The 26,708-nt window shown below is 44.8% G+C and overlaps 1 protein-coding gene across 1 annotated transcript; it reads left to right on the top strand.

Annotated features, from left to right (window-relative positions):
• The first annotated feature begins 13,009 nt into the window (after positions 1 to 13,009).
• LOC139319809 (C-type lectin-like) lies at positions 13,010 to 22,487 on the top strand. The gene is made up of 5 exons (XM_070947847.1): positions 13,010 to 13,073; positions 15,301 to 15,392; positions 19,264 to 19,407; positions 20,239 to 20,350; positions 22,426 to 22,487. The coding sequence occupies exons 1-5, from the start codon at positions 13,010 to 13,012 to the stop codon at positions 22,485 to 22,487; spliced, it is 474 nt and encodes a 157-aa protein (XP_070803948.1).
• Positions 22,488 to 26,708: the final 4,221 nt, after the last annotated feature.

Raw genomic sequence — 26,708 nt, forward strand, 5'->3', positions numbered from 1 at the left:
AAAAAAAAAAGCCTCTGATGATCGTGCGGCTCAGCTGGGCATGGGAGGGGGGCAGGGATTTTTGCTACCGGTTCTCCGAACCACCCGCCTCCATCGCTACCGGATCGGGAGATCCAGTTCGAACCGGGAGCACTTCACCCCTGCCCCACCCTGAACATGGCCTGAGTGAATTTCCTTCACCCCTTTGCTTCTTCATCAGCCCCGTCTGCTTTCAGCCCAGATCGAGCTTCTGTCCTCTGCTTACAGGTGCCGAAGCCCCCGAGTGTCCCGGAGGATGGAGGCAGCTCAAAGGATACTGCTATGGCTTCTTCAACCTGAAAGTAACTTGGATGAGAGCGGAGGTAAGGAAAAGGCCAGGCTGAACAGGTAGGCACGGTTCCCAAACTGCTTAATCCCAGGTACAGGTATTTACAACTATTCGATATTTGTAGTTTAGGGTTGAAATAAGGGGTCCTTGATGCTCTCTGAGCTTGGTGGTTTTCTTGCAGACGTTTCATGACCCATCTAGGGAACATCATCAGCGGTAGAAGAAAGTGGAGTACATGGAGAGGATGATGATGATGAATTTGTGGTCCTTGGTGCTTCCTGAGCTTGGTGGTTTTCTTGCAGACGTTTCATGACCCAACTAGGGAACATCATCAGTGGTAGAAGGGAGTCGGGTTTGCAGAGAGGAGGAAGAGGAGGAAGAAGTAGATGATGACTATGGGATCCTTGGCACTCTTTGAGCTTCGTAGTTTTCTTACAATCGTTTTATGACCCAACTAGGGAACATCATCAGTGCTAGAAGGGAGTGGAGTTTGTGGAGGAGGAAAAGGAGGATGAGGACGATGACTGTGGGGTCCTTGTGATCTCTGAGCTTGATTGTTTTCTTGAACATGTTTCATGACCCAACTAGGGAACACCATCAGTGCTAGAATGGAGTGGGGCTTACTCTCTGAGCTTGGTTGTTTCACCTACCCAGAAAGGGAATAGCAGGACAGGTGTAATATGTACACCTACTTCCCACATGAAACCCTGCAGTCATCAATGGTGTGGCAGGGGATTCTGGGACTGACATGGACACCTGCTGCCTCTTCCTTGACTCGCTGATACCACACGTGGCCTGCGCTACTGAAATGTCTTGTGTCGGCCATGCTGGGCCATGCTTGGTCAGGAAGAAGCAATGGCCATCTGAAAAAGAAATGACAGAGAAGGCAAGATCAAATCAGGAGCTCTTCTTGATCCAAGCGAAGTCCAGTCTTCTGGGACAGTGGTCCCCAACTTTTTCCAGTGCAGACCGCCAAGGGTGGGGGGGGGAAAGCGGAAATAGTTCCACGTGAGCGGTGAACACACACACACATAGCTCCGATTGTGTGAGCAGCGACACTTGCACAAATGGACCGGCGCAAGTGCTTACCTGCCACTCATGCGGCCCGGTTCTGAACAGGCTGCATGTTGTGGCCTGTTGGACGCTGGCTCCTCCAGCAGCCAAATCAGAGGAGGAGGCGTGGGAGTCAGGGTCAGCATCAAGGCAACCTGAGAGCTCCAAGAGGGAAGAGGGAGAGAGAAGGAGACAGAGGCAGAGCCTGGGCCGTCCGTCAGCCGTCAGATGGAGAGTCAACAGTCCCCAGGTCTGGAGGTGGCTGATGAGGAAGAGGAGCAGCAGCTGGGTCTAGTGCCTGATGCGCAGAAGGCAGAGGAGAGGAGAGCAGTGGAAATCTATGGGCTGGTCCTCGGGACAGAAGAGCCACTGCTGCTAGCGAAGCCCCACGCTAGCTCTGGGGATAAAAGGCAGGGGGTGGAGATGAATAGATGTGGCAGACAACTATTCATCTCCCAGCTGGACGGACATGGGAGAGAAACTTTTTGCTGGGGCTGCCGGCGCTCCTAATAAAGGAATCATTGCTTCAACTATAGAGGGTTTGTCGTGTTTGGGGAGCCGGGCTGTGGCCCGAAGGTTGGGGACACCTGTTCTGTAGGATGAAACCTCTTCATTTTGATCTCCCTCAGCTGGAATGCCAGTCCTTAATGTCAAACAGCCACCTTGCTTCTATCGTCAATGCGGAAGAGGCAGAGCTACTGGCCAAGTACCTTGATGAAACCTACACTCAACAGTCATCGGTCTGGATTGGGATGTACGAGAACAAAATCGGGACTCCAGAGGCGAGTTTGGAAATTCCCTCCTTCTCTTAGGGATAATTTGTCTTGCACGCTCTCCGGGTCAGGCCTGGCATGGAGAAAGCGACAGATTCTCTTTAAAATAACCCATTTGATTGGATCCGAGTAAAGGCGGGCCCTCCCATGAGGATGGGAAGGGACCCCGTATAATCTTCCGGCAAGTATTTACCATAGGTTCCTCCACTTACGACCAGAATTGAGCCCAAAATTTCTTTTGCTGAGACATTTGTTAAACAAATATTGCTGGGTCTTCAGGTAGACTGCCGCTGGCTTTGGAGGCTTTGGTGGTCCGTTCCAAGAGGGAGGGTCTCATCCTTGTGAGCAAGTGATCAGGAGGTGCCTGATAGCCCTATTTCTGACTGATCTGTTGTGTGCAGAGATGTCCACTTTGGGGAGGTTGCTTAGCCCAAGGGTCTTGACTTTGACCTCTATGGTTGGAAGAGTCCCTTGAGGCCATCCAGCCAAGCCCCGCGTAGGAAAGAAACCTCCAATCAAAGTAAGGGAGCCCTTGACTCATAACTTACACTTGAGCGCAACATTTCTGCTGCCAACCGAGACATTTGTTAAGCGAGTTTTGCCCCATTTTACGAACTTTCTTGCCACAGTTGTTCAGTGAATGACTGCAGTTGTTAAGTGAGTAATCCGGTTGTTAAGTGAATCCGGCTTCCCCATTGACTTAGCTTGGCAGAAGGTTGCAAGAGGGGGATCATGTGACCCCGGGATGTTGCAATCGCCATAAATAAGCACCAACTGCCAAATTTCTGAATTTTGATCTTGACTGTGGGAATGCTGCAACAGTCGTAAGTGTGAAAAATGGTCATAAGTCACTTTTTTTCAGCGGTGTTGTAACTTTGAAAGGTCACTAAATGAACTGTTGTAAGTCAAAGACTGCCTGTAAAGGCGGGGTCCTCCCATGAGACTCGGAAGGGACCCCGTATAATCTTCCGGCAGATATTTCTACTTTATGAGTTATATCACTAAGGAAATACAAGCTAATTTCAGAAGAAAGACATTATTTCCTGTGAAACGAAGAAATTATTAAAATATCCTTCTTGTTTCCTCCCATTAATGAACATAAGCAACTTCAGCAAAGTTACTTTAAGGAAACTACAGGCAGTCTTCAAATTACAACAGCTTGTTTAGTGACTGTTCAAAGTTACAACGGCACTGAAAAAAAGTGAGTCAGGCCAACTCACAGAAGACCAACAACATATCAAAGCAGAGGTGGGTTTCAGCAGGTTCTGACCAGTTCTGGAGAACCGGTAGGGGAAATTTTGAGTAGTTCGGAGAACTGGTAGTAAAAATTCTGACTGGCCCCGCCCCCATCTAGTCTCTGCCTCCCAGTTGATCCAGAGTGAATGGGGATTTTGCAGTATCCTTCCCCTGGAGTGGGGACGGAATGAAGATTTTATAGTATTCTTCCCATGCCACACCCACCAGGCCATGCTCACCAAACCATGCCACGGCCACCGAGCCACGGCCACAGAACCGGTAGTAAAAAAAATTGAAACCCACCACTGTATCAAAGGTACACCTGTGCCGGAAGTTGCCTCCAGTGTGATATTGATTAATGATAAACAAGGTGCTTCCCCCCACTCACCCAAAAAAGTAACTGGACTTTCTTGTTATTTTTTCTTCTTTTGAAAATGTTTCGCTTCTCAAGTTCAGTTGCCTTTTGAAAAAAAAAGCAACTTTGGGAAGTGCCACCACTATTTTGGCCAGGCCCTAGAAACACCGTGATTTCTGGCTTGATATTTTTTGTGTTGAATTTATATTTTACCGACAAAGAAATAAAGGCAGACTAGCATGCCCAGGAACTGTCTTCTTATATAGGAGACTATACTTCTTATATAGAAGTACAGTCTTATATAGAAGTATATGTCTTCTTATATAGAAGACTATACTAGTCTTCTTTTCATTAAACTAGACATACCCAAATGAGTATGTCTAGTTTAATAAAAAGGACTAGGGCAGTGGTGGTTGCCCCCGGTTCGCACCGGTTCTATAGAACCGGTAGTAAAACCAGCAGGAGGCTCCGCCCACCGACCCCGACGTCATCAAAATGCTTCTGCGCATGTGTAGAAGAGCATGCGCGCGGCCCCATTGTGAACCAGTAGTAAAGGTAAGTAGAACCCACCCCTGGACTAGGGGAGACAGGATAGCAGCCTTCCAATATCTCAGGGGCTGCCCCAAAGAAGAGGGAGTCAAGCTATTCTCCAAAGCACCTGAGGGCAGGACAAGAAGCAACTAAGGAGAACTAAGGAGAAATTTCCTGACAGTCAGAACAATTAATCAGTGGAACTTGGCTCCAGAAGTTGTAAATGCTCCAACACTGGAGGTTTTTAAGATGATATTGGATAACCATTTGTGTGAAGTGGTATAGGGTTTTCTGCCTAGGCAGGGGGTTGGACTAGAAGACCTCCAAGGTCCCTTCCAACTCTGTTATTCTGTTCTGTTATAGTATAGATCTATTTCAAGCTAGTTAGCTCTCATCAGCTATCCATACCCTTTCTGGGATTCAAACCCTGGGCTCCTTGCATATTAGGTAGATGTGTTAACCTCTAAGCCATGGGCTCTCCTCGCTTTGTCAGCTATACCAGGTGAGAGATTGTTTTTTCCTGTGAGACCAGTCTATCAGGGCTACCTGGTCTACCCAAATATGGGACGGAGCATCCTGCTTCCGCTTTCGCCTTTCAGCCCCAATCTGGGAGCCTTTCTGGCTTGATAGCTTCTCCATGCCAAGAAGCACCTGTGTATCTAATGCGAACGATCCGTCCAAAATTACACTAATTATTCTGTTGATTTCCATTATAAAAGAAGTCTTGAGATTTTGAATTGAAGTCCCCAAAATAAGGTGATGGCCATCAACCCTTCTAAGTAAGTGGATGAGTAGAAACATAGAGTCCTCCTCACGAGAAGACATGGTTATCCTTTGCTCTGTTCTGCTTTGACTAGACCCAATTTGGGATCCTGAATGCAGTTATGAGTACCAGGATTCCAAAATAAAATTCTTTATTCTTTATTGGCCAAGTGTAATTAGACACACAAGGAATTTGTCTTCAGTGCATAAGCTCTCAGTGTACATAAAAGATATAAGTGGTAAATCATGATCGTAGTCAACATAAATACATTCATCATAAATCATAAAATACAACACTTAGTTGTAATACATAGCATACTAAATAAGCAATCAACATAATCAATGATTATGAATGATAATCAACATAAGCAATGAATCATACTAGGAAATTAAATAAAACAATATAGATCATAAAGATACAAGCAACAAAGTTTATAGTCATAAGTAGAAAAGGAGATAGCTAATAGGAAGGATGAGAAGGATGAAAACGTCAGGGACCAACTCAGGATCAGAAAGGTATCATATAATCTGCCTTGACCCCCTCTGATGATTCTTTCCAACATTCACTTTCTTCAGAAGAGGTACTTTGAGTGGATGGATGGGACCTCCGTCGATTATACATCCTGGGCACCAGGAGAACCGCACCACTTAAAGAAACATTGTGCCGTCCTGGGCAAACCAGGTGAGCAGAAGATCTTTTAACATGTACACCTGGAAAACTGAAATATCAGAGGGGAAGTTAGGATCATTCCAGGATAATCCTTAGTTCCAGAGAAATGGTTTTGACAAGACCAGCTGAAGGGTCTTGACTGTTCACACAGGGGCACAAATTGGAAGAGTGTTGATGGGGTGTTCAGTTCGTTGATCAGGTGATGCCGGTGGGAAGCTCCCAGTCCAAACTAAATAACCTCCATTCTAAGGCATCCAGCAGGGATGGGATCATAAAGCCCCTGAAAAGCTAACTCCATGCTGGCTGAGTTTGCAGTACTTTTATTACCTTTATCTCCCTCTCCCTGTTCTCCATCCATTCATCCATCCATCCATCCATCCATCCATCATCTCTCTCATATCTATCTATCTATCTATCTATCTATCTATCTATCTATCTATCTATCTATCTATCTATCTATCTATCGAATAGAATAGAATAGAATAGAATAGAATAGAATAGAATAGAATAGAATAGAATAGAATAGAACTTTTTATTGGCCAAGTGTGATTGGACACACAAGGAATTTGTCTTTGGTGCATATGCTCTCAGTGTACATAAAAGAAAAAATACGTTCATCAAGAATCATAAGGTACAACACTTAATGATAGTCATAGCCAGGGGTGAAATGCTTCCGGTTCGGACCGGATCACCCGATCCGGTAGCGATGGAGGCGGGTGGTTCTGAGAACCGGTAGCAAAAATCCCTGCCCTCCCCCCATGCCCAGCTGAGCTGCACAATCATCAGAGGCTTTTTTTTTTTTTTTACTTTTAAAAGCATTTTTTCTACAACCTCTTCGGACGAAAAAATGCTTTTAAAAGTAAAAAAAAAAAAGCCTCTGATGATCGCGCGGCTCAGCTGGGATCATCAAAGGCTTTTAAAAGAAAAAAACCCTTTTTTTCTTTTAAATGCCTCTGATGATCCAAGCTGAGTTGCCTGATCGGCAGAGACTTTTTTTCTTTTAAATGCCTCTAACGATCAGGCAACTCAGCTTGGATCGTCAGAGGCATTTAAAAGAAAAAAAAAGGGGGGGGGTTCTTTTAAATGCCTCTGACGATCCAAGCTGAGTTGCTTGATCGTCAGAGGCATTTAAAAGAAAAAAACTCTCTGCCGATCAGGCAACTCAGCTGGCATCGTCAGAGCCTTTTGAAAGCATTTTTTTACAACCTCTTTGCCGAATAGTTTAAAAAAAAAAAAAAAAAATTGGCCATGCCCACCCAGCCACATTACCCCCACCACCACCAAGCCACGCCCACAGAACCGGTAGTAACAAATTTTAGATTTCACCACTGGTCATAGCTCATTCACCTATCTACCCATTCTTTTTATACCTGTTGAAGTCATGACACTCTTGATGGTTTAGAGTAACTACAATCAAGCAACCATCCACCGCACACAAAGGAGCTGTGTCCAGACATTTAAGTCATCTTAGCCAGTGTAAACTCAAGCTGTGTAATTTGTCAAATATAAAGTCAATTTTCCAGCATCTCTCAATAGATACCTTGATCTGACTTCAGCTGTTATCTCAGTTGAAGAGCAACATCAACAGAGGAACATCAAGAATATGGTAAATGCTGGATGCTTATGGATTTAGGGATCCTTCATGCTCTCAGACTTTGGTTGGTTTCTTGCAGACGTTTCATGACCAAACTAGGGAACATCATCAGTGCCAGAAGGGAGTGGGGTTTGAAGAGAGGAGGAGGAGGAGGAGGAAGCAGAGGGGGACTGTGGGGTCCTTGGTGCTCTTTGAGCTAGTTTGTTTTCATGCGGACATTTCATGACCCAACTAGGTAACATGATCAGTTCCCAGAAGGGAGTGGGATTTGCACCGTTTATACACAAGTTGCCTGCCTTGTCAGTCTTGGTGGGAATGTATTTGGTGGTTGCTTATTTTGTTTGTTTAGTTGGTAGTTCCTTATCGGGCTATTGTTTAACTGTGAACAGTTATGTGGACTTGTCGATAACTTTACCTGTTATCTTCTAGATTACAAACTGTGGGTTACTCGATGGTGTAACAATTATCTTCCCTACCTGTGTAAATTTGAAATATGAAGCGTAAAGGAGGTTCTCCCATAATTCCCAGCAGTTCAAGGAATGGAAGCAAGCTGTCTGTCACACAAATGTTTCTCTCCACTGCATACCAGTGGGACATCTCCTCCATGAATATATGGGCCCAACTTCCTTTTCTCTCTGCTGCATCATGAATGAATCAATTCTATTCCAACTATGAATGTGCTCCGGATTTGTCTCTCGTTCTGTTAAGATATTCATAAGGCGGCCACCACAGATCTCAAAACATAGTGATGAAGGTAACCTCCATCCTCTTGCTCACAAGGAGAAAGCGGTTGATACAACATCTTGAGGTGTTCTTTTTGAGATGTTCTTCCATAGCATTACCACCACTTCTGTGTGTACTGAAGACCAGGACTGGCACAGGGTCATGGTTGGAGAGGGCACTGGGTTTAACCTATGGGCGAAAGAGACAGCTCTGTGGCAAATAGGAGAAGGCACCGGGTCTAACCGGCAACACAACAGCTCTGTAGCAAAATATAGACTTCTGAGAACACATGGCTTGGGGTCAGGCTATTTGAAGGACCACTTCTCCCCTATTTCATCCACCTGGTCCATCAGGATGGGAAGGCAGGGCACATTGTGGGTCCCATTAATGAGGGATATAGATCTGGTATCTGTTCCTTTATCTGAGGAAAGTATTCCCTGCATGAGGAACAGTCAACTCTATCACAGGCCTTTTTAGCTACACTTCTAGGTAAATGGAATCACATGGAAGGATTCTCATATTCATTGCCTTGTCTCCACCTACTTCCATGAGATGAACTCAGGCAGGTCCAAGGGTGGCCTTCAGGGAAAGCTGCACACTCCTGAACTTGAGGGATCTTCTCAAAACTAGTCTGCATATTAGTTGGCCCTTGAGGAAAGGACTTCTGAGATGGCTTGAAGTTCTCCTCAACCGAAGCAATCATATAAGCAGGGCTTTGGTATGAGATAAGGAAAACAAAAGACCTTTGTCCATTTTGACACCTTAGTACTTTTAGCTCTCTGGCCCAGGTTTCTCCTTCCAGCTCGTACTATTTGTTGTTCTTCCATGCTCTGATGCAAATGTAAGATTTGGGGATCGCTGCAAATCAGCTTGATTGAATATGGGCCTATCCCACTGTACAGGGGGAAGAATTGGACCACTGTACATGTCCAATCCTTCTCTGTGGCTATGTAGAACAGGTCTTCTGTTGCTGTTGATGGTCGTGATGATGATGACGATGATGACGATGATACAGATTTTTAATTATGCTTCTTGTTTTCCCTCACATTTTGAAGAGAGGTGACTTTCTCCTTCAGTTGGCTGGAGTGGCTTTTCTCCACATGGTAACTATGGTCCATCTCAGCCAGTTCATACTGTGGACTCTGGAGGGGATTCTTAAGTTCTTCAGAAGGTTCCAGACCTCTCCAAGGGCTTTCTGAAAGGCAGCCCTTCTCACATTGGGGGAAGACTCCTTGGCCAGGGACCATGTGCATTTCTTTGTGGAGTTCTTCAATGTATCTCTCTCCCAAAGATTTGTTTTTTGGCTCTAACTGATGGATCGTTGTGTTGGGATGGTCCAACTTTTCTCTGTTGATCCACTGTCTGTTGGAGAAAGCTGTGCTGCTCTTTCATCCATTTTTTTTTTTTAAAAAAAATTTGTCTGGAATTCCTGGGTCTGAAAGTCAAAGGAGTCTCCCAGTTGCTCAACTCAGAGGTGGAGACCTTCACTGGGAGATCACCCAAGGATTTTGACTATAGGAGCGTTTCCCTCCCCCCCCAAGTTGCTGACTTGGTTGAAAAAATGGAGAGACACAATGTCACACCCTGTCTCAGTTCAGGCATCATTTTGCTAACCTGCCTTAAGTCCATACCAGTGGTGGGTTGCCCCTGGTTCGGACCGGTTCTATAGAACCAGTAGTAAAACCAGAGGGAGGCTCCGCCCACCGAGCCCGACGTCATCAGAACACTTCTGTGCATGTGCAGAAATTTCTGTGCATGCGCGCAGCCCCATTGTGAACCAGTAGTAAAAGTAAGTAGAACCCACCCCTGGTCCATACATACCACAAAAGTGGCCATGGTTAAGAAACCTTGACGTAATCCATCAATACTGATCTCTCTTCAAACTATCCCGACTTCCCATTTGATTCTGACTCCAATTCAAGGCGTATCTTCTATCCAAACCCTCCGAAGGAGTCAGAATCGGCTATCAATCGATTCAGCCATCTCTGGTGCTTCTGTTAACAGTAAAAGGTGTTGGCCATTCAAGTTAGGATGGACCCCTTTCCAAGTACTTACGAGTCCCAATGAGATTTGACACCTACATGAAAGTTGCTTTTGAACCATTTGATGGAAGGGAAATTTCTGGCATTGTCATTAGGGAATGACTTAATTAGGGATTATGAACTACTAAAACGGTTTCCTTATCAGATTCCTGGTCTGGAAAAAGTCTTAAATGTCAGAAGTCAAATTAAGAGACTTAGGAAGGGGACCTAACCAAACTTTTTGCTTCTATTTGGATAGCCAAATTGGCCTGCTTACAACAGATCATTTGGTGACAATTCAAAGTTACCAGGGCACTGAAATACCTGGCTTCAACCATTTTTTTCCACATTTATGACCATGGCAGCATCCCCATGGTCATGTAATCAAAATTCAGACACTTGGCAATTGACTCGTATTTATGACGGTTGGAAGGTCCCGGGATCACGTGATCCCCTCTTGTGACTGTCTGACAGGCAAAGTCAGTGGGGGGATCCAGATTCGCTTAATAAAACCACGTTATTCACTTAACCACCACAGTGATTCCTATAACAGCTGCGGCAAGAAAGGTTGTAAAACGGAGGCAACTGTCTTGCTTAGCAACAGAAAATTTGGGGCTCAATTATGGTTGTAAATAGAGGATTGCCTTTAGTCCGTCGAGCGTCAGAATTAAAGATAAATATGAAGAACACACTGTCCATTTCCTGATGCCTATTAAACCAAGGAAGTTAGGCTAAATTTAGGTGAAGCTTTATATAAACCTATTGAAGTGTTCAACAACTTAACATGGTTTATAATCTTTGGGCAAACCGAATTAATCATCTGTTTATGCCCACGGGGGAATGCAGAAATTTCCTGCTAAGGCAGCCATTCTGGTTAATGGACACACAAATGTTCCCATAATGAAGTGGACATCCAGCAATTAATGAAATTAGAAATGTTTGTCCCTTGCTATGGTACAAACAGTCAACATTTATTTGAGGCTGGCTGCTCTCTTCCCCAATTCATTAGAGCGACAGTTTCATCCAGTGGACACTCAGTTCAGGAATTGGGGGACAGTTTGAATGTCAGAAAGCCAGAGGGAAAAGTGGTCCTGCCTCCCCCAAAAGTAACATCAAGAACTCCCAAAAGAAAGAGATGACAACCCTTTAAAGAAAAAGGGCCAAAGGGTGAGTAGAAAGAGTAGAAATTCAGCAGAGGCTTTCTTAGCCTGCAAAACTTAGATGAGGGTTTATAAAACTGGAGTGCAGAGGAGGGGGGGAAAAAAGAGCAGAGGAATGTACAGAATTAAAATATTTGGTTGGTGCATTAAAAGGAGGGAAAGTGATATTTTGCCTCTAGTGGGTTGTTCAGCATTTTTTTTAAAAAGAAAGAAAGAGGGAGGGAGGGAGGGAGGAAGGAAGGAAGGAAGGAGAGGAAGGAAGGAAAGAAGAGAGGAGGGAGAAAGGAGAGGGAGGGAGGGAGGGAGGAAGGAGAGGGAGGGGGCAGGAAAGAAGGGAGAAAGGAAGGAAGGAATTGCAAATGTTAGGAAAAAATAAAATTAGTCTAGCATGTTTGGGATTTTTTGGGTGGGGGGGAGTAATGTCATATGTGTAATGACATCATTAGACAAATGCGTAGGCATTGGGTGCAAGACACAAAGGCTTTGCATCCACCACAATGCCATCACACAAGTGATCCAAACAGATGTGGGCCAGTTTGGGTCAAAACAGTTGCAAGCATTGTTAGGGGCAAGTGTCGTCTAGGAACTCAACTATTGTCTTCACAGGTTGTGTGAACCATGTTTTCGTCTTAAATCACGCTAGTTTATTGGTTTGGGCCTGTGGATGAAATCATCCATGACTACAGGCCATGGGTTTTCTTAACCTGGATTTAGGAGTTGGACAAACCCAGCCAGCTGTGGATTAGTGTTTATTTTCCCTTCTGTGGAACCAAACCTGAGTTTGTTGATGTAAGCAGAAAGATTAACCCTCGAGGATAACAGAACCTGAAGGCTTCCTTGCAATTCTGGGAAAATGCATTCCCTTCTTAGACAAACACACACACACACCACTTACATATACACAACTAATTCCCAACAACTAATTCCCAACACTGTCAAATTATTTACTAAGACTGCATTACTATTCTTCTCATCCTTCCTAGTACCTATCTCCTCCCACTAATGACTATAACCGTGTTGCTTGCATCTTTGCAATTTATATTGTTTTGTTTCCTCGTATGATTTGATTGCTTATTAGTAACCCATGGCTATCACTAAGTGTTGTGTCTTATGATTCTTGATGAATATATTTTATTTTTCTTTTATGTACACTGAGAGCATATGCACCAAAGACAAATTCCTTGTGCGTCCAATCACACTTGGCCAATAAAGAATTCTACTCTACTGTACTCTACTGTACTTTACTCTATTTACAAACTGATGTGCACCAACATCTAATTTGCTCCCATGCACCTGCTGTTCTCCCTTGCAACATCCCAATGCATCGCCGTTCTATGTCCATAAACTCTTTGCTAGGAAAGACGGTTGTGGGCCAATCTGCACCCTATGTCCACACCTCCTTCTGACCAGTTGACTTATAAATGGGGCAGGAGCAGGCCGTGTCCTGCCCAGAAGGAAGGGAGGCTGCCGTCATACCAAAACACCCCATCCGAATCCAGGCAGGTGAGCCACGTTCACTTTGGGCTCCTGGTTCAGTTCTGGAGAGACTTTGGGTCGCTCTGCGTTTTCCCAACTCCGTTTGAAAATTATTGCATGAACCTCCCTTTGGGAAGATGAAATAAACAGGCTTGAACTTTCAGTGTGGGAAAAATTAAGATATAGGTCGTCCTCAAATTACGGTAGTTCATTTTGCAACCCTTCATTTGCATTTCAGCTCAAATCCTGCAGCCATGTCAGATGATCCTTGGCTCAGCCTTGGTTCTTCTTTCAGCTCCTTCCCTTCCCTTCTCCCGAGCGTCTTCTTTCTCTGTGCTTTCTCCTCAGATGGGAGTGACTTCCTTCTTCCATGGCTGCTTGGTTCTTCTGATTTTCTCCTCCATTTTGCAAGGTAGGTTCTGGCAGCTGAGCTCTGCAGACATGCAAGGCCATCTTAACATGGTAAGACGCCAGCAGGTTTCTGAAAACGCAGTCCTGGCTTCATGGAAAGCAAGTTGCCCACTGAGCTTAGGCATCTGGAAGCACAATTGACCTTGAAAAGAAGGAAGGCTGAGTCAACCTTGAGCCGGTCAGGATCGAACTGCTGGCAGTCGGCAGAGTTATTCTGCAATACCGCACTTTAATCACTGTGCCACCACGGCTCTAGTAGCAAGACAGGTGGCCCTCAACTTATGACCGCAATAGGGACCAGAACTTCTGCTATTAAATGAGTCACGTCTGATTTTTATGATCTTTTTTTTGCCATGGCTGTTAAGCAAACCGCTGCAGTTGTTAAGTGAATCACATGGTTGTTAAGCAAATCTACTTCGGCCATTGACTTTGCTGGTCAGAAACCAGCTGGGAAGATCACAAATGGTGATTACATGACCCCAGGATGCTGCAATCATGAAAAATACATGCCAGTTGCCAAGAGCCCAAATTTTAATCACATGACTGTGGGGATGTTATGACAATTGTATGTGTGAGAACTGGTCCTAAGTCACTTTTTCCAGTGTTGTAACCTTGAATAGTTGCTAAACAAGTAATTGTAAGTTGAGGACTACCAGTATGGCAGAGGAGGCTACAATACCACGGAGAAAGGGAAGGGAGAAGGGAAGTGAACATACTTGGAAGTATGTAATTATTATTCTCTACAGAAGCATGGGGAGTATCTGGTGGAATGATAAAATAAGGAAGGGGATGGGAAAATGCACACAAGAGATAGAAACACCCCCCCCCCCCAATATTTTATAAAGTGTACGTGGAAAAATACTGGTAAACTGTGAAGTCAGAGAGAACCAGGAATACTTAAAAACAGTATCTTTTTTTTGATGGAAATAAAACATTGTTTTGTGGTCGGTTGAAAAGGGCTAAACAAGAAGCCTCCAGCTATATGAATGGACTCAAAGTTTTACATTTTATAATACTTTATAACTTAATAAAAATGTTTTTTAAAAATATAAAAAAACAAAACTGGTGGCATGATGTCAGGGAATTGCGCAGCACGTATCCAAATGGTCAGAGACACTGGTACGAACCAGCAGTTTTATATACATAAATTTATTTTACATCTATGTATAGCAAGCTATAGTCAGGCGAACAGCAAACTAGACAGTCAGGCGAACAGGAGCATCATGAGATAAATCACAGGGCACACAAGGCACACAGAAGAAAAAGGTGGGGAGGAAAAGGGAAACTCCTCCTCCACATCCACAGCAACCAATCACAGCGCAGATTGCCTCATGCAGGAGCCAGCTCTCTTCACTCAACCACAATTGTGTGTTCTGGCTCACTGCACAACCTCACTGCTCCAGCTACTTCTCATCTTCTGATCCAACTCCCTGCTCAATACCATCTCAGATAACAACATAACAACCGCTATTCCTTCAAACAGCCAGGTTCTTGAGATGTTGGTTTCCAGTATGTCCATGAGTTTGACCTCAATTTTGATCTATCGTTGAGATACACCCACCCAGACTTCGTAATACATGTTGCCTCAGTTTCATGGATCTCACCACCCCCAGCATACTCCTTGAGACTCACTTTGAGACCCTTTGTTCCTCTCACGTTGAACTCCAATTTCCAGGGTTCCTGCCGGCCTCACCCTAGAGTATAGAGTAACAGGGCTGGAAGGGATCTTGGAGGTTAACGTAACAGAATAACAGAGTTGCAAGGGAACTTGGAAGTCTTCTAGTCCAACCCCTTGTTCAAGCAGGAGAATACTATATTATTCCAGACAAACCTCCTCTTAAGAACCTCCAGTGATGGAGCACCCACAACTTCTGGAGGCAGGTCATTCCACAGATTAATTGTTCTCCCTGTCAGGAAATTTCTTCTTACTTCTAGATTGGTTCTCTCCTGGATTAATTTCCATCCATTGCTTCTTGTTCTGCCTTTCTGTGTTCTGGTGAGCCCCTCTCTTCTTTGTGGTAGCTCTGTAGATATTGGACATTGGACTATGGTTGCCATTGTTCTCCGTGTCTGCTCTGTCCACCCTTCCAACTTGTTCCTTGCATTCTCTTTCCACTGCCCTTCACTCCTTTTTCTTTTCCTCAAGGTGTGGATGTTCTCTTAAGATCTTGAAATCTTTCAGGAAGTTCCATCCATCTTGAATTGTTCCATTGTTCCATTCTTTGCAGCATTTGTGTTCCATTGCCCTGAAGACTGGATGCCCTATAAAGACCATTGCTATAAATTCTTTGAAGACTTTCTACCTTGGCTTCAGGCAGAGGTAAGTGATGGTTGTGAGTGGTTGGAGAGCCAAGCTTGTCCTGCCCTCTTCTTTGTGGCAGCTCCTCAAATACTGGAATACTGATAACATATCACCCTTAGTCCTTTTTTTTCTCTAGAACAGGGGTGTCAAACTCAAGGCCCGGGGGCCGGATTTGGCCTGGGGGCTGAATTTGGCCCACAGGGTACTTAAATCTGGCCTGCTGGGCCATCCTGGAAACAGCAAATGGCCAGCTCGTGGTTTCTCCGCCCGGCCCAGGCTGATCAGGCACTGATCTACAACCTGGTGGTGGCCGTTTTTGTTTGTAGAGTGCTGCAGGAGGCCATTGCAGCTGAAAATGGAGCACAGGAGGGGCGTGCATGGCCCTCCCGAGCTCCGTTTTTGCTGGCAGAATGCTAGCAAAATAAACTTGCTTGTCCTCCGCTGCCTAGGGCTCTGGACAGCCTGTGTCTCCCTGGTCTCACCTTCCTCTGCTGGAGACAATGGATCCCCTCAGCCCCGCCCAGACCATCACAGGCACCCCCGACATGAGTGATGTCGAGCTGGTCACAGCCACCAGGCCCCCCCAAGGTCAAACATAATCCCGATGCGGCCTTCAATGAAATTGAGTTTGACACCCTTGCTCTAGAACAGGACATCCACATTCATATGTGGTGGCTGTTGAGAGTCTGCACCCCCATAAATCTCTCCTGTCCTCTTCCCAGATCCCCCTTAACTGGCTGCTATTATCCTAACTGCTGCCTGCCAATCCTGCATTTAAACCCAGTGCTGTGTGAGAAAGTTTTTCCTTTGGCTGGTTCTGAATTTGAGTTTAGGTAGAAGGCCGAGCATGAACATGGTGAGACAGGGAGAAGCTTCACCAGATCGATAAACATATTTTTCAACCTCAGCAACTTTAAGATGGGTGACTTTCAACTCCCAGAATTTCCCTGCCAGCATGTTTTAAGATGGGTGGACATTTCCATCCAGCAGTCATGCATTTAGCAATAGCAATAGCACTAAGACATATATACCACTTCATAGAGCTTTATAGCTCTCTCTAAGCAGTTTACAGAGTCAGCCTCTTGCCCCCAACAATCTGGGCCCTCGTTTTACCGACCTCGGAAGGATGGAAGGCTGAGTCAACCTTGAGCCTGGTAAGATTCGATCTGCCAAACTGCTGGCAGCCAGTGATCAGCAGAAGTAGCCTGCAGTACTGTACTCTAACCACTGCACCACCGTGGCTCATTTGCAGCCATTTGCAGAATCCCAGTCATGTGACCAGAATTTACAAAATTTTTGGTGGAAACCGGTGTTTACTTCTGGTTTTCAGCAAAAACTGCCCCACAATGAACACAAATTCTCTTAACGACTGTGGTGTTCGCTTAACATCTGCTGTAAAAAAAAGTCATAACATTAAAATAAAGTGATGATTCACTTTACAACCTGATGACTTGCAATTGTACTTGCCAGGCTCAATTATGGTCATAAGTTGAGGACTACCTGTTGTCCAAATCTCACATTCTTGCTGAATATCAAGTTTGAGGTAGAATATTGAAACCAGAGAATTATTGGGAGCAATATAAAAATGTCTTGAGGTTTCAGGTGAACACTTCAATATATTATTAGATGTCATTTTTTTTCATTTCTAAATTTTAAAATAATATGATTTTAAAAAACAACGAATTTCGAAGCCGTACAGATAGCTTTTGGCTGATAAATTATACATGATCAACAAAACACTGGGTAGTGACCGGGTGGTTTCTTTTAAGGGACCCAGTCTTGCTATGGCACCTTCTACTGAATTGAAATACGAAAGTTAAAGCCCAGAAAAAGCTAAAATTTGCAATTGTGGTTCAATGATCGTTCCAGTAAATTTGATTTCATGCTTGTTCTCTAGTGAGAAATCAAACTTGGGAGAACTTTGTTGACTGGGAGGAAAGTTCTAAGTAGGTTTTGGATGCTGCTTAAAAATAAAAGATCTCGTTCCACTCCAATGCAAATTATGGAGGAGGTCTTTTGGCAGTTGATTTCTATCCCATTGTCCTTGATAAGGTCAGTACTAACCAGGTGTTGACCCATTGTTCTGACCCAGCTCCCCAAACAGGACAAACCTTCTGAAGTGAACTCAAAAGATTCCTTTATTAGGAGCACCAGCAGCACCAGCAAAAAATTTCTCTTTCACTGCAGGATAAAAAGTCTGTTTGGCAGGGAGATGAATAGTTGTCTACCACACCTATTCATCTCCGCCCCCTGCCTTTTACACCAAGAGCAAGGGTGGGGCTTCGCTAGCAGCGGTGGCTCTTCCATCTCAAGGACTGGCCCATAGATTTCCACTGCTCTCCTCTCCTCTGCCTTCTGCGCATCCGTGCGTCAGGCACTGGACTCAGCTGTTTCTCCTCTTCCTCATCAGACACCTCCAGACCTGAGGGCTGTTGACTCTCCACCTGAGGGCTGACGGATGGCCCAGGCTCCGCCTCTGTCTCCTTCTCTCTCCCTCTTCCCTCTTGGAGCTCTCAGGTTGCCTTGATGCTGACCCTGATTCCCACACCTCCTCCTCCTCTGATTCGGCTGTTGGAGGGGCCGACAGCCGACAGGCCATCATCTGAAGACAAAACAATTTCACCAAAATGACAAGAGATCCTTTGGAGCACCTGAGATGTAGCAACTGAAAGAGAAAATAATGAAGGATGGTCATGATGGAACCGGAACATCAGGGATAATCAGAGCAGGTGGACAAAGAGAAGCTTTTCTTCATACAGGTCCTGAAACATTCTAGGCCAGTGTTTCTCAACCACAGCAACTTGAAGATGGGTGGACTTCAACTTCCAGAATTCTCATGTCTGGTTGAGGGAATTCTGGGAATTCAACCCTGCCCATCTTGAAGTTGCTGAGGTTGAGAAACATCGTTCTAGCTAAAAAATTACAGATGGAAATCGCCACCCAGAGTCCGTGTTGGGTTGAATAGCCTTATAAATGTAAATTATAAATATGGAAGGAAGGATGGGAGAAAAAAAGAAAAAAAAAAGCAAACATTAGCAGGTGCATCAAATGCTGTCTTTGCTTCTTTCAACTTCTTACTGGCCATCTCCACCCAATCACCATTCTCTTGGTCTTCTTTGCTTCTTGATCCATTCTGCTATCTCTTCCTTGCAAACCTCATTTATATCCTCCTTCCCCAGGGGTGTCAAACCTGATTTCATTGAGGGCCGCATCAGGGTTGTGTTTGACCTTGGGAGGCCGGGATGGGTGTGGCCAGGTTGGGCATGGCCAGCTTGACGTCATGCGTGTCAGGGACGCCTTTAGTGGCCCAAGAGCTCTACCAGTAAAAACGGTCTCCCAAGCTCCATTTCCGGCTGTGACAGCTTCCTGCAACCCTCTGCCAGTGAAAATGGAGCTCGTGTGTGTGTGTGTGTGTGCATATGGCCCTCCCAAGCTCCATTTTTGCTGGCAGAAGCACTGCGGGTCCTTCGCTGCTTCCAGGGTGGCCCCACGAGCCAGATCTAAGCACTCCCCGGGCCAGATCTGGCCCCCAGGTCTTGAGTTTGATGTTCCTGTCCTACACTCTTTCTTTCTTCTAGCCCCCCCCTTTTGTCTTCAATTCCTTTAGCACCCAAAGACTCTTGAACCTCTTTCTCAAGGACCCCATGCCCATTGCTTTCAGCTCATCAGCAGTAGATATCATTCTACATTGACTTCTTCCATTTATTTCTCTCTGGTAGATTCCAAGTCACAATCGAAGCTGGGAAGCACTGTCTAGAGATGTTGGTATAAGGTTGGCCAACACAGCCAGTGGATGTTGATGAAGCCTGCTAAAGCTCGTGGAGAGATGACAAATCCTCCCACCAGTTCTTCAGGATGAAATCCTCTCCTTGTTTTTGGTCTCCTGCAGGTAGACTGCATAGTTTCTGAAAGGAACAGCCATCTTCTCTCTATCCCCGATGAAACAGTGATGAGCAAAATAAACGAGTGGCTTCTTCCTATTCAAATCTCACAGCCCATTTGGATCGGACTGTACAACCTCAAAGGAGGGAAGGTCAGTAGGGGCTGTCATGACTGGCAGTGCCCAGTGGTGGTGGTGGTGGTGGGGGGTCAGTACGGGTTCAGCTGCCAGAAGAGTCTCTCAAAAAAGGTCAGGGAGCAGCTGCAAAATGGTACAGATTTGTCCCTGTGTTGGAAAGCACATTCCAGAAAGCAGAAATTTCCTTAAAAACCATAGATAATTGTGAACATTTTAATCCATAACCTTTTTGCAAGTTGATAAAATACAAATTCCCTGCAGTGAATATTCAATAAAGTATAATTCAAATAGAAGCACTTTCATCATTCAGAGGTAGGTGCCGTGTTTTTTCAGCAGAAGCTGATAAAAACAGTCAAATAGATCAAAAAGCAAGAGCAGAAAAAAAAATAGATAAAATCCAGCAGGGGATTGAAATAAATCAGCACCAGCCAATTAACATTTAAAGATAGAAAACAAAACAAACATTCAGAAGGTTTCATTGTTTACAAGAACGTTTGGCTGATAGGAAAAAAAAATGACTTTCCAGCTGCTTCCATAGGTAGCTGCAATCTTCAAGGTTGCCCCTTCTGGGTGTGTCCACAATGATCCAAAATTCATCTTAGGCCATTCCTTGTTGCGCCATTCAATTCCAGGGAGCAAGATTGCCAGAAAACCAGCTCTGGCAGCAAAAACAGATGATCATGGTAAGGAAAAGAAATTCTTCCTACCCAGTAGCAGCCATCTCGGGGAGGAGTCTCCCCAAAAACTACTTTTGAGCACAGAAGCTTCCCAACCACTCCCTGATTCTGGGGGCCAGAAAGGCAGCTGAAGGCATAGCAATTTTCTCCCCACCTTTGTTCTTTGCAGCGACGTTGGCGATGGACAGATATGTCTACATCAATTTACAGAAACTGGAACAACTTAAAGGACGCCAATAATAATAGGGACAAGAATTGTGTCATGATGGCCTACACTGCAGGTAAGGCCACCTTTCCAAGAAGTGAAAGAGCTTGGGTTTTACAGACATGTGGCCGTGCCCCCTCCCAGAATTCCTTGCTATTCTCTGCTCCTGGAGCCAAAAAAATGGGTGGTTGCAGCAATTCCTAAACATTCGGAGTGGGCTGGTTCAGAGAAGGACATTTTAAGGGAGGGAATTGTGTGGGATGGTGCTTGATTTTGAAATGGGATCAGAATTATCAAGATCCCATCTAAGTGGTGCCTCAGGGCCAGAGAGAGAAACCCTTTTCCTCATATTTTTCTTATCTGTTCTCATTGAGTCTGATGTAAGAGAATTAGCTTTCTCTAAAGAGAAGAATCCCATGATTTTGTCCCAGATGGAAGGCAGGCATCTGGCCTTTTTTTAGACTCCACGTAGCTAAGAGTTAGGGTCTGTTCTCCAGTGCATCATCTTTTCCCACCTTCTGCCCTAAGGAAGATCTCTGGAGGAAACTCTCCTTTTCAGTAGCAGGGCAATTCGCTGAGCTAATGGTGAGTCCTAACTTTGAGAAACATTTTTGGGGAATCAATCTGTTTTCCAAAACACCTGAGGGCAAGACAAGAAGGAATGGATGGGAACTAATCAAGGAGAGAAGCAATTTAGAAACAAGGAGAGATTTCCCAATAGTGAAAACGATTAATCAGTAGAACGGCTTGCCTTCAGAAGTTGTGGGTGCTCCATCACTGGAGATTTTCAAGAAGAGATTGGACAGTCATTTATCCAGAATGGTATAAGGCTTCCTGCTTGAGAAGGGTTGGACTAGAAGGTCCCTTCCAACTCTGTTATTCTATTATTTGGCCAAGAAGGCTAAACCAAGTCTGCCCCTCTCTAGGGTGAATTGGGTCAGTGCAGGGGTGAGCTTCAGAACCTTCAGCTGCCCCGTTGCTGGGCGGGTGTGGTCATGGTAGGCATGGCCTAGTTGGGCACCTGCACCACAGCAGGGGGGGGGGTATTTTTCACCCTCCCCAGGCTCCGGAGGCTTTTCTTGAACCTCCGGGAGGGCAAAAACAGCTTCCCCGGGGTCCGGAGGCCGGAAACAGGCCCATTTCTGGACTACCGGAACCTCCGTTTTTTGCCCTCCCACGACCCCTAGGCACTTACCTAGAATGATGACCCTCTGCACAGCCCCTGCACTTACCTAGAATGATGAACAAGTCCCGTGAAGACTCCTGGGAGGGGAGGGGCAGGGTGGGCGTGGCCAGCAGGAGTGGCATTTGGGGGTTTGCCGAACCCCAGCGATCCTTGACTAGGGGATCGCCCGAACCCTGCCTTTTGTCTGCATATTTTGTCCAATGTATTTATCAGGATTTCCTGATTGGGTTGGGATGGCTGAGGAAAAGGAGAGGTGCAAGGCAGGGAACAGGGCACGGCTTGATTTGTTTTGTCTTGGTTTGATATGGCTTGGCTTGTCTTGTCTTGGTTGGGCCTGGCATGGCAGCCTTCAGGGCAAACTCCAAGTCCAGAAGGAACGTACCTTCAGGGTCTTCCTGAATTGAGGGTGAAAGTCTTGCAGATGTAGGCAAGAGGGATGTCTCCAAACTTTGATGCAGGGGAAACTGGGGAATGGGGGGCGGAGGTGGAGGGAAACTGATCCTGTAGCAGAAAAAGTGAGGTGAAGCCCCCACATGGTGAGTCCTCTTCAACTTTCCAGTCATACTTATAACCATCAATTCCCAGTCACCACTTCAGCCTGTGGTGCTTAACCACAAACATTAAAAGAACCCATCCTTGATGAAACAGTTAGAAAATATGGCAAAATTTCAGAATGCCAGAGGAGCTGAAGGCAAAAGTCTTCAACATCTTTTTATAACCAACTAGAGAGGAAGAGATGTATCCAACTCAACTCCACTTCTTAGAAAAATGCAATAAATATTGCAGCCGGTTTCAGTTCTAGATCGGGCTTCGTACAAAAGCAAGATGTCCACTCCTTGAATAAACACATTTTTAGGAGGTGAGAGCTGCATTTTCCATCTCACTGGGTTTCCACTATTTGGGAAGTAAGTAGGAAAGAACAATTAGGAAAGTCTGACCAACCCCACCCCTCTCTCTTCTTCTAGGTGCCCTGAAGTGGTATGCTGAAAATTGTTCCCTTCCATTCAACTATGTGTGTGAAATGTGACCCCGAAGGATTGCAGCTGTTCTTCCAAAGGCAAATGGCACTGACTTGAATGGTAGCTTTTTCTTTCCAGGGCCTCCAGTTCAATCCAGTCCATGTTTGCAGCTCTGTTGTATATCTGATTGACCTTTTTCTTGGCTGTGATACTGTTGAATAAAACACCCTTCCAAATAACACTTGTGACTCTGAGTTTGCCTCTTTAGAGAAGATGTACCCAGCAGGTAGACATCTGGGGCATCTGCCTTGGTCTTTTCCTCAAGGAAAACAATTCCAGACATGGCTCTGATGGGAGTTAGGCTTCCTTTAATAGAAGATGGGGACCTGTTCTTCAGAAGGCTGGGACTGAGTACAAGGAACACACAAGCTACAACCGGGAGGCAGAAATGACATCTGATTCAGTATTCCTCAGCATCTTCAACTTTAAGCATGTGGACCTCAACTGCCAGAATTCCCCAGCCAGCATGTTTTGCTAGAAATTGGAAGTAAATGTCAGAAGTTAGCAAAAAATGCAAACGATTATGGGATGTTGCAAAGTAACCTGTTCAAAGTGAGCTGGTTACCGAACAACCAAAATGCAATCACATGAGTTGGGCGGGCAGAGGAGGCACACCCATTGTAATTTTGAAATCAGACTGTAAGTAGCATAAGTATAAGGGAATCTGTCATAAGTACGAATAGTTACAAAGCAACCAGTGATAAGTCACAGTTTCACAGACACATAACCAACCTTCCTTCCTTCCTTCCTTCCTTCCTTCCTTCCTTCCAGCTGATGTGGTTCCTATTTTCAAAAAGAAATAAATGGATCCAGGAAACTGCAGATCAATCAGCCTGACATCAATACTTGGGAAGATCGTAGAAAAGATAAGCAACTGATCTGCGAACACCTACAAACAAGCAAAGCTATTACTAGAAGCCCACATGGGTTTGTCAAAAACATATTATGCCAGACAAACCATTTGCATTCTTGACAAAGTGACTAAATTCACGGACCAGCAAAATGCTGAGGACATTGTATACTTGGATTTCAGTAAGGCATTTGATAAAATAGACCGCAACCTTATTCTTGGTAAAATGGAAAAATGTGGGATAGACAACATCACCATCAGATAGATTTATAACTAGCTGACCAACCACACTCAACATGTGGTCCTCAATGGAGCTGAATCTACATGGAGAGAAATACATAGCGGGGTACCTCAAGGCTCTGTCTTAGGCCCAGTACTCTTCAATATCTTCATAAATGAATTAGATGAGGAGATAGGTGGTGAACTCATCAAATTTGCAGACAACACCAAGCTGGCAGGAATAGCCAACACTCCAGAAGATAAGCTCAAGATATAGGAAGATATATGAAATTCAATGGTGAAAAAGTAAGGTTCTACATTTAGGCAAGTAAAACCAAATGCGCAGGTATAGAATAGGTAGTATCTGGTTCAGTAGTAGTAATTGTGAGAAGAATCTTGGAGTCCTAGTGGACAATCACTTAAATATGAGCCAGCAGTGTGTGGCAGCAGCCAAAAAGGCCAATGCAGTCCTTGGTTGCATTAACAGAGGGATAGAATCAAAATCATATGAAGTGTTAGTACTACGTTATACTGTACTGGTAAGACCACACTTGGAATACTACATCCAGCTTGGTCATTATGATACAAAAAGGATATTGAGACTCCAGAAAGAATGCAGAGAAGAGCTACAAAGATGATTACGGTACTGGAGGCTAAAACATACAATGAACTGTTGCAGGAACTCGGTATGTCAAGTCTAATGAAGAGAAGGACTAGAGTGACATGATAGCAGATCCAGGAAGAGGTATAACTGGTGCACAACCTTGAATTGAGCAAAGCCCCTCCTAGTTACCTGTTCCTCAAGCAGGAGTTGTGTCTAGGAGGACCCTCAGATTACATACTAGAATTGTCTGGTGCAGTATTATAGTCTACCCCTGATGCTTCTGGATGTTCTCTTCAGCACTTTTCCCAGATCTGTTCTGTCTTTTCTCCAACATGGCAATCAAAGCTATAAGCATGAGTCCCGTTGTAGCCTTAACATCTCTTTCCTAATGATTCTGAGCAAGGATTTGCTTTCCCCCCACAACTTCTGCATACCGAGACAAGCATCTTCACTGTGCTTCTCTTGGCCCTTTGAGGTAGGCTAAGTCAGAAAACAGACACACTAAAACTCAGCTTTTCAAAATCTAGGCTATAATAATAGAATCTTGAAAGCACATTCCCCTTTCCTTCCCTCTTATACCAAAGAAAGTCAAAGCAGAGCCATCTCGAGTTTTTTTCACACAGTCTTGTTTTCCTGAGTGTTGAATATTATCTTCCCAGCCATCTCTTCTATAGCTTTTGAGGATGGCCCCATTATTTTTTCCCCGTGGTTAGTTATAGACAACTTTTGATTAGCTCAAAGTGCTCTACATGGGGTCAGAGTTAACCTTCGAAGACCATCTGTAACCTTTAATTGGTCCAGAATGCAGCAGCATGCACAGTAATGAGGGCCCCTAAGTTTGCAATCCCTTGGACTGCAAGGCGATCCAACTGGTCAGTCCTAGAGGAGATCAACCCTGACTGCTCTTGAGGAGGCCAGATCCTGAAGAGGAAACTCAAATACTTTGGCCACCTAATGAGAAGGAAGGACTTCCTGGAGAAGAGCCGAATGCTGGGAACGATGGAGGGCAAAAGAAGAAGGGGACGGCAGAGAACGAGGTTCCTGGATGGAGTCCCTGAAGCAGTCGGCCGTGAGCTTAAATGGACTCCGGGGGATGGTAGAGGACAGGAAGGTCTGGAGGAACATTGTCCATGGGGGTCGTGATGGGTTGGACACGGCTTTGCAACTAACAACAAAAAGTTTGCTCATGTAACACTCTGTTGTACAAACGGCACTGGCTTCCAGCTTCTTTCCAGGTGCCACTCAGGATGCAGGTCCTCACCTTTAAAGCCCCCCAGGGCAGAGAGACAGGTGACCTGCAGGACATCTACCCATCCTACCAGATCAGATAGGGTGGGCAGGCTCCTGATCCTTTCCCCTAAATATTGCCATCTGATGGGAACTAGGAAGGGTGCCTTTTTGGTGGCAACTCCTGCCCCATGGAACACCTTGGGGCAGGAGCTGAACTATACACTCTGAGGTTTGGCAGACCTCCACCCTTTTAGTCTTCCATAAGAAAGACCTGGCTTTCTCCCCAAGCATTGGGAGAAGATTAGAGGATCATGCATTAGAACACATTTTCACCCGTGTTTTGTTGCTGTTAATGATTTTTATTTTAAATAGTCTTTCATAGTTTTTAAAACAATTTTGTAAGTCTTTTTACTTTTGATTCGGAGTGCCCAGAGTTGGATAAAAGATGGGTGGCTATATAAATACTTTGTATAGATACAAATAGATATAGGTACCTAATCTATATATCCATATATCTATATATAGCTATACAGTGATAGAGAGAGGGGGGAAGGGAGGGAGAGAGAGAGAGAAACAGAGAGAGAGAGCACGAGAGATTGATTGCCAGCATGGAAATGTAAAGGTTCTACTAAATGCGCCTTACTTTAGCATTACATAGGTTGAACAGCCTCCCTACCCTTCTAACAAGATCACCACTTGGTTGTCTTTTCCTCCAAACTCTTCTGGAGCCCTTTCCTTTTATTCATCGCCCTGATTCATTTAGCACCATTTGCAAATCTGGCCAACTCGGTGTCAAGATCACTGAAGTCAAGATCATTTATGAGCAAGGTGGAAAGTGCCCATGTCATCATAGACATGCTGGCCTCTGGAATTTCAATCTTTGGATGGACTGCACATTGATGGTGAATATGGAGGAGCTTGTTTTTCAACATCATTGACCATAGCTGAACAAGAGCTCGTCTTTTAATCTGGGGCAATATGTTATTGTTAAGTACTGATAACCAACGTACAGGGTGGATATGCAAACTATTAAACATATTGTGTAAGATGTCCCCACCAGGTGCATTCTCTGATTCCCTAGAAAATCTGCATGAAGCCACACCAGAGGTGATCGCCTGGATGTCCAGTTATGAGGCCATTGCTGTACCCCCTAAGAGGTGTTGTATATAGTTACATGGATTGTGTGAATATGTTTACTTCTCTTAAATAATCATCATAGATGTGTAAGGACAATAACATCTTTTTGTATGACTGGACCTTTTCAACATTCAATTCTGTCGGTTGCAGAGTGTCTAGGTGGCCTTCTCAGACTTGGCCAAGCCAACA

Source organism: Pituophis catenifer, unplaced genomic scaffold (genome assembly GCF_029215685.1).
Source record: "Pituophis catenifer annectens isolate HBS135680 unplaced genomic scaffold, rPitCat1.0.hap2 SCAF_7, whole genome shotgun sequence".
NCBI classification, from domain to species: domain Eukaryota; kingdom Metazoa; phylum Chordata; class Lepidosauria; order Squamata; family Colubridae; genus Pituophis; species Pituophis catenifer.

Coding starts and splice junctions, on each gene's coding strand:
- LOC139319809 (XM_070947847.1), top strand. CDS start 13,010: ATGGGAGTGACTTCCTTCTTCCATGGCTGCTTGGTTCTTCTGATTTTC. Junction 15,393..19,263: donor TACCTTGGCTTCAGGCAGAG/GTAAGTGATGGT, acceptor GGTCTCCTGCAG/GTAGACTGCATAGTTTCTGA. Junction 19,408..20,238: donor ACAACCTCAAAGGAGGGAAG/GTCAGTAGGGGC, acceptor TGTTCTTTGCAG/CGACGTTGGCGATGGACAGA.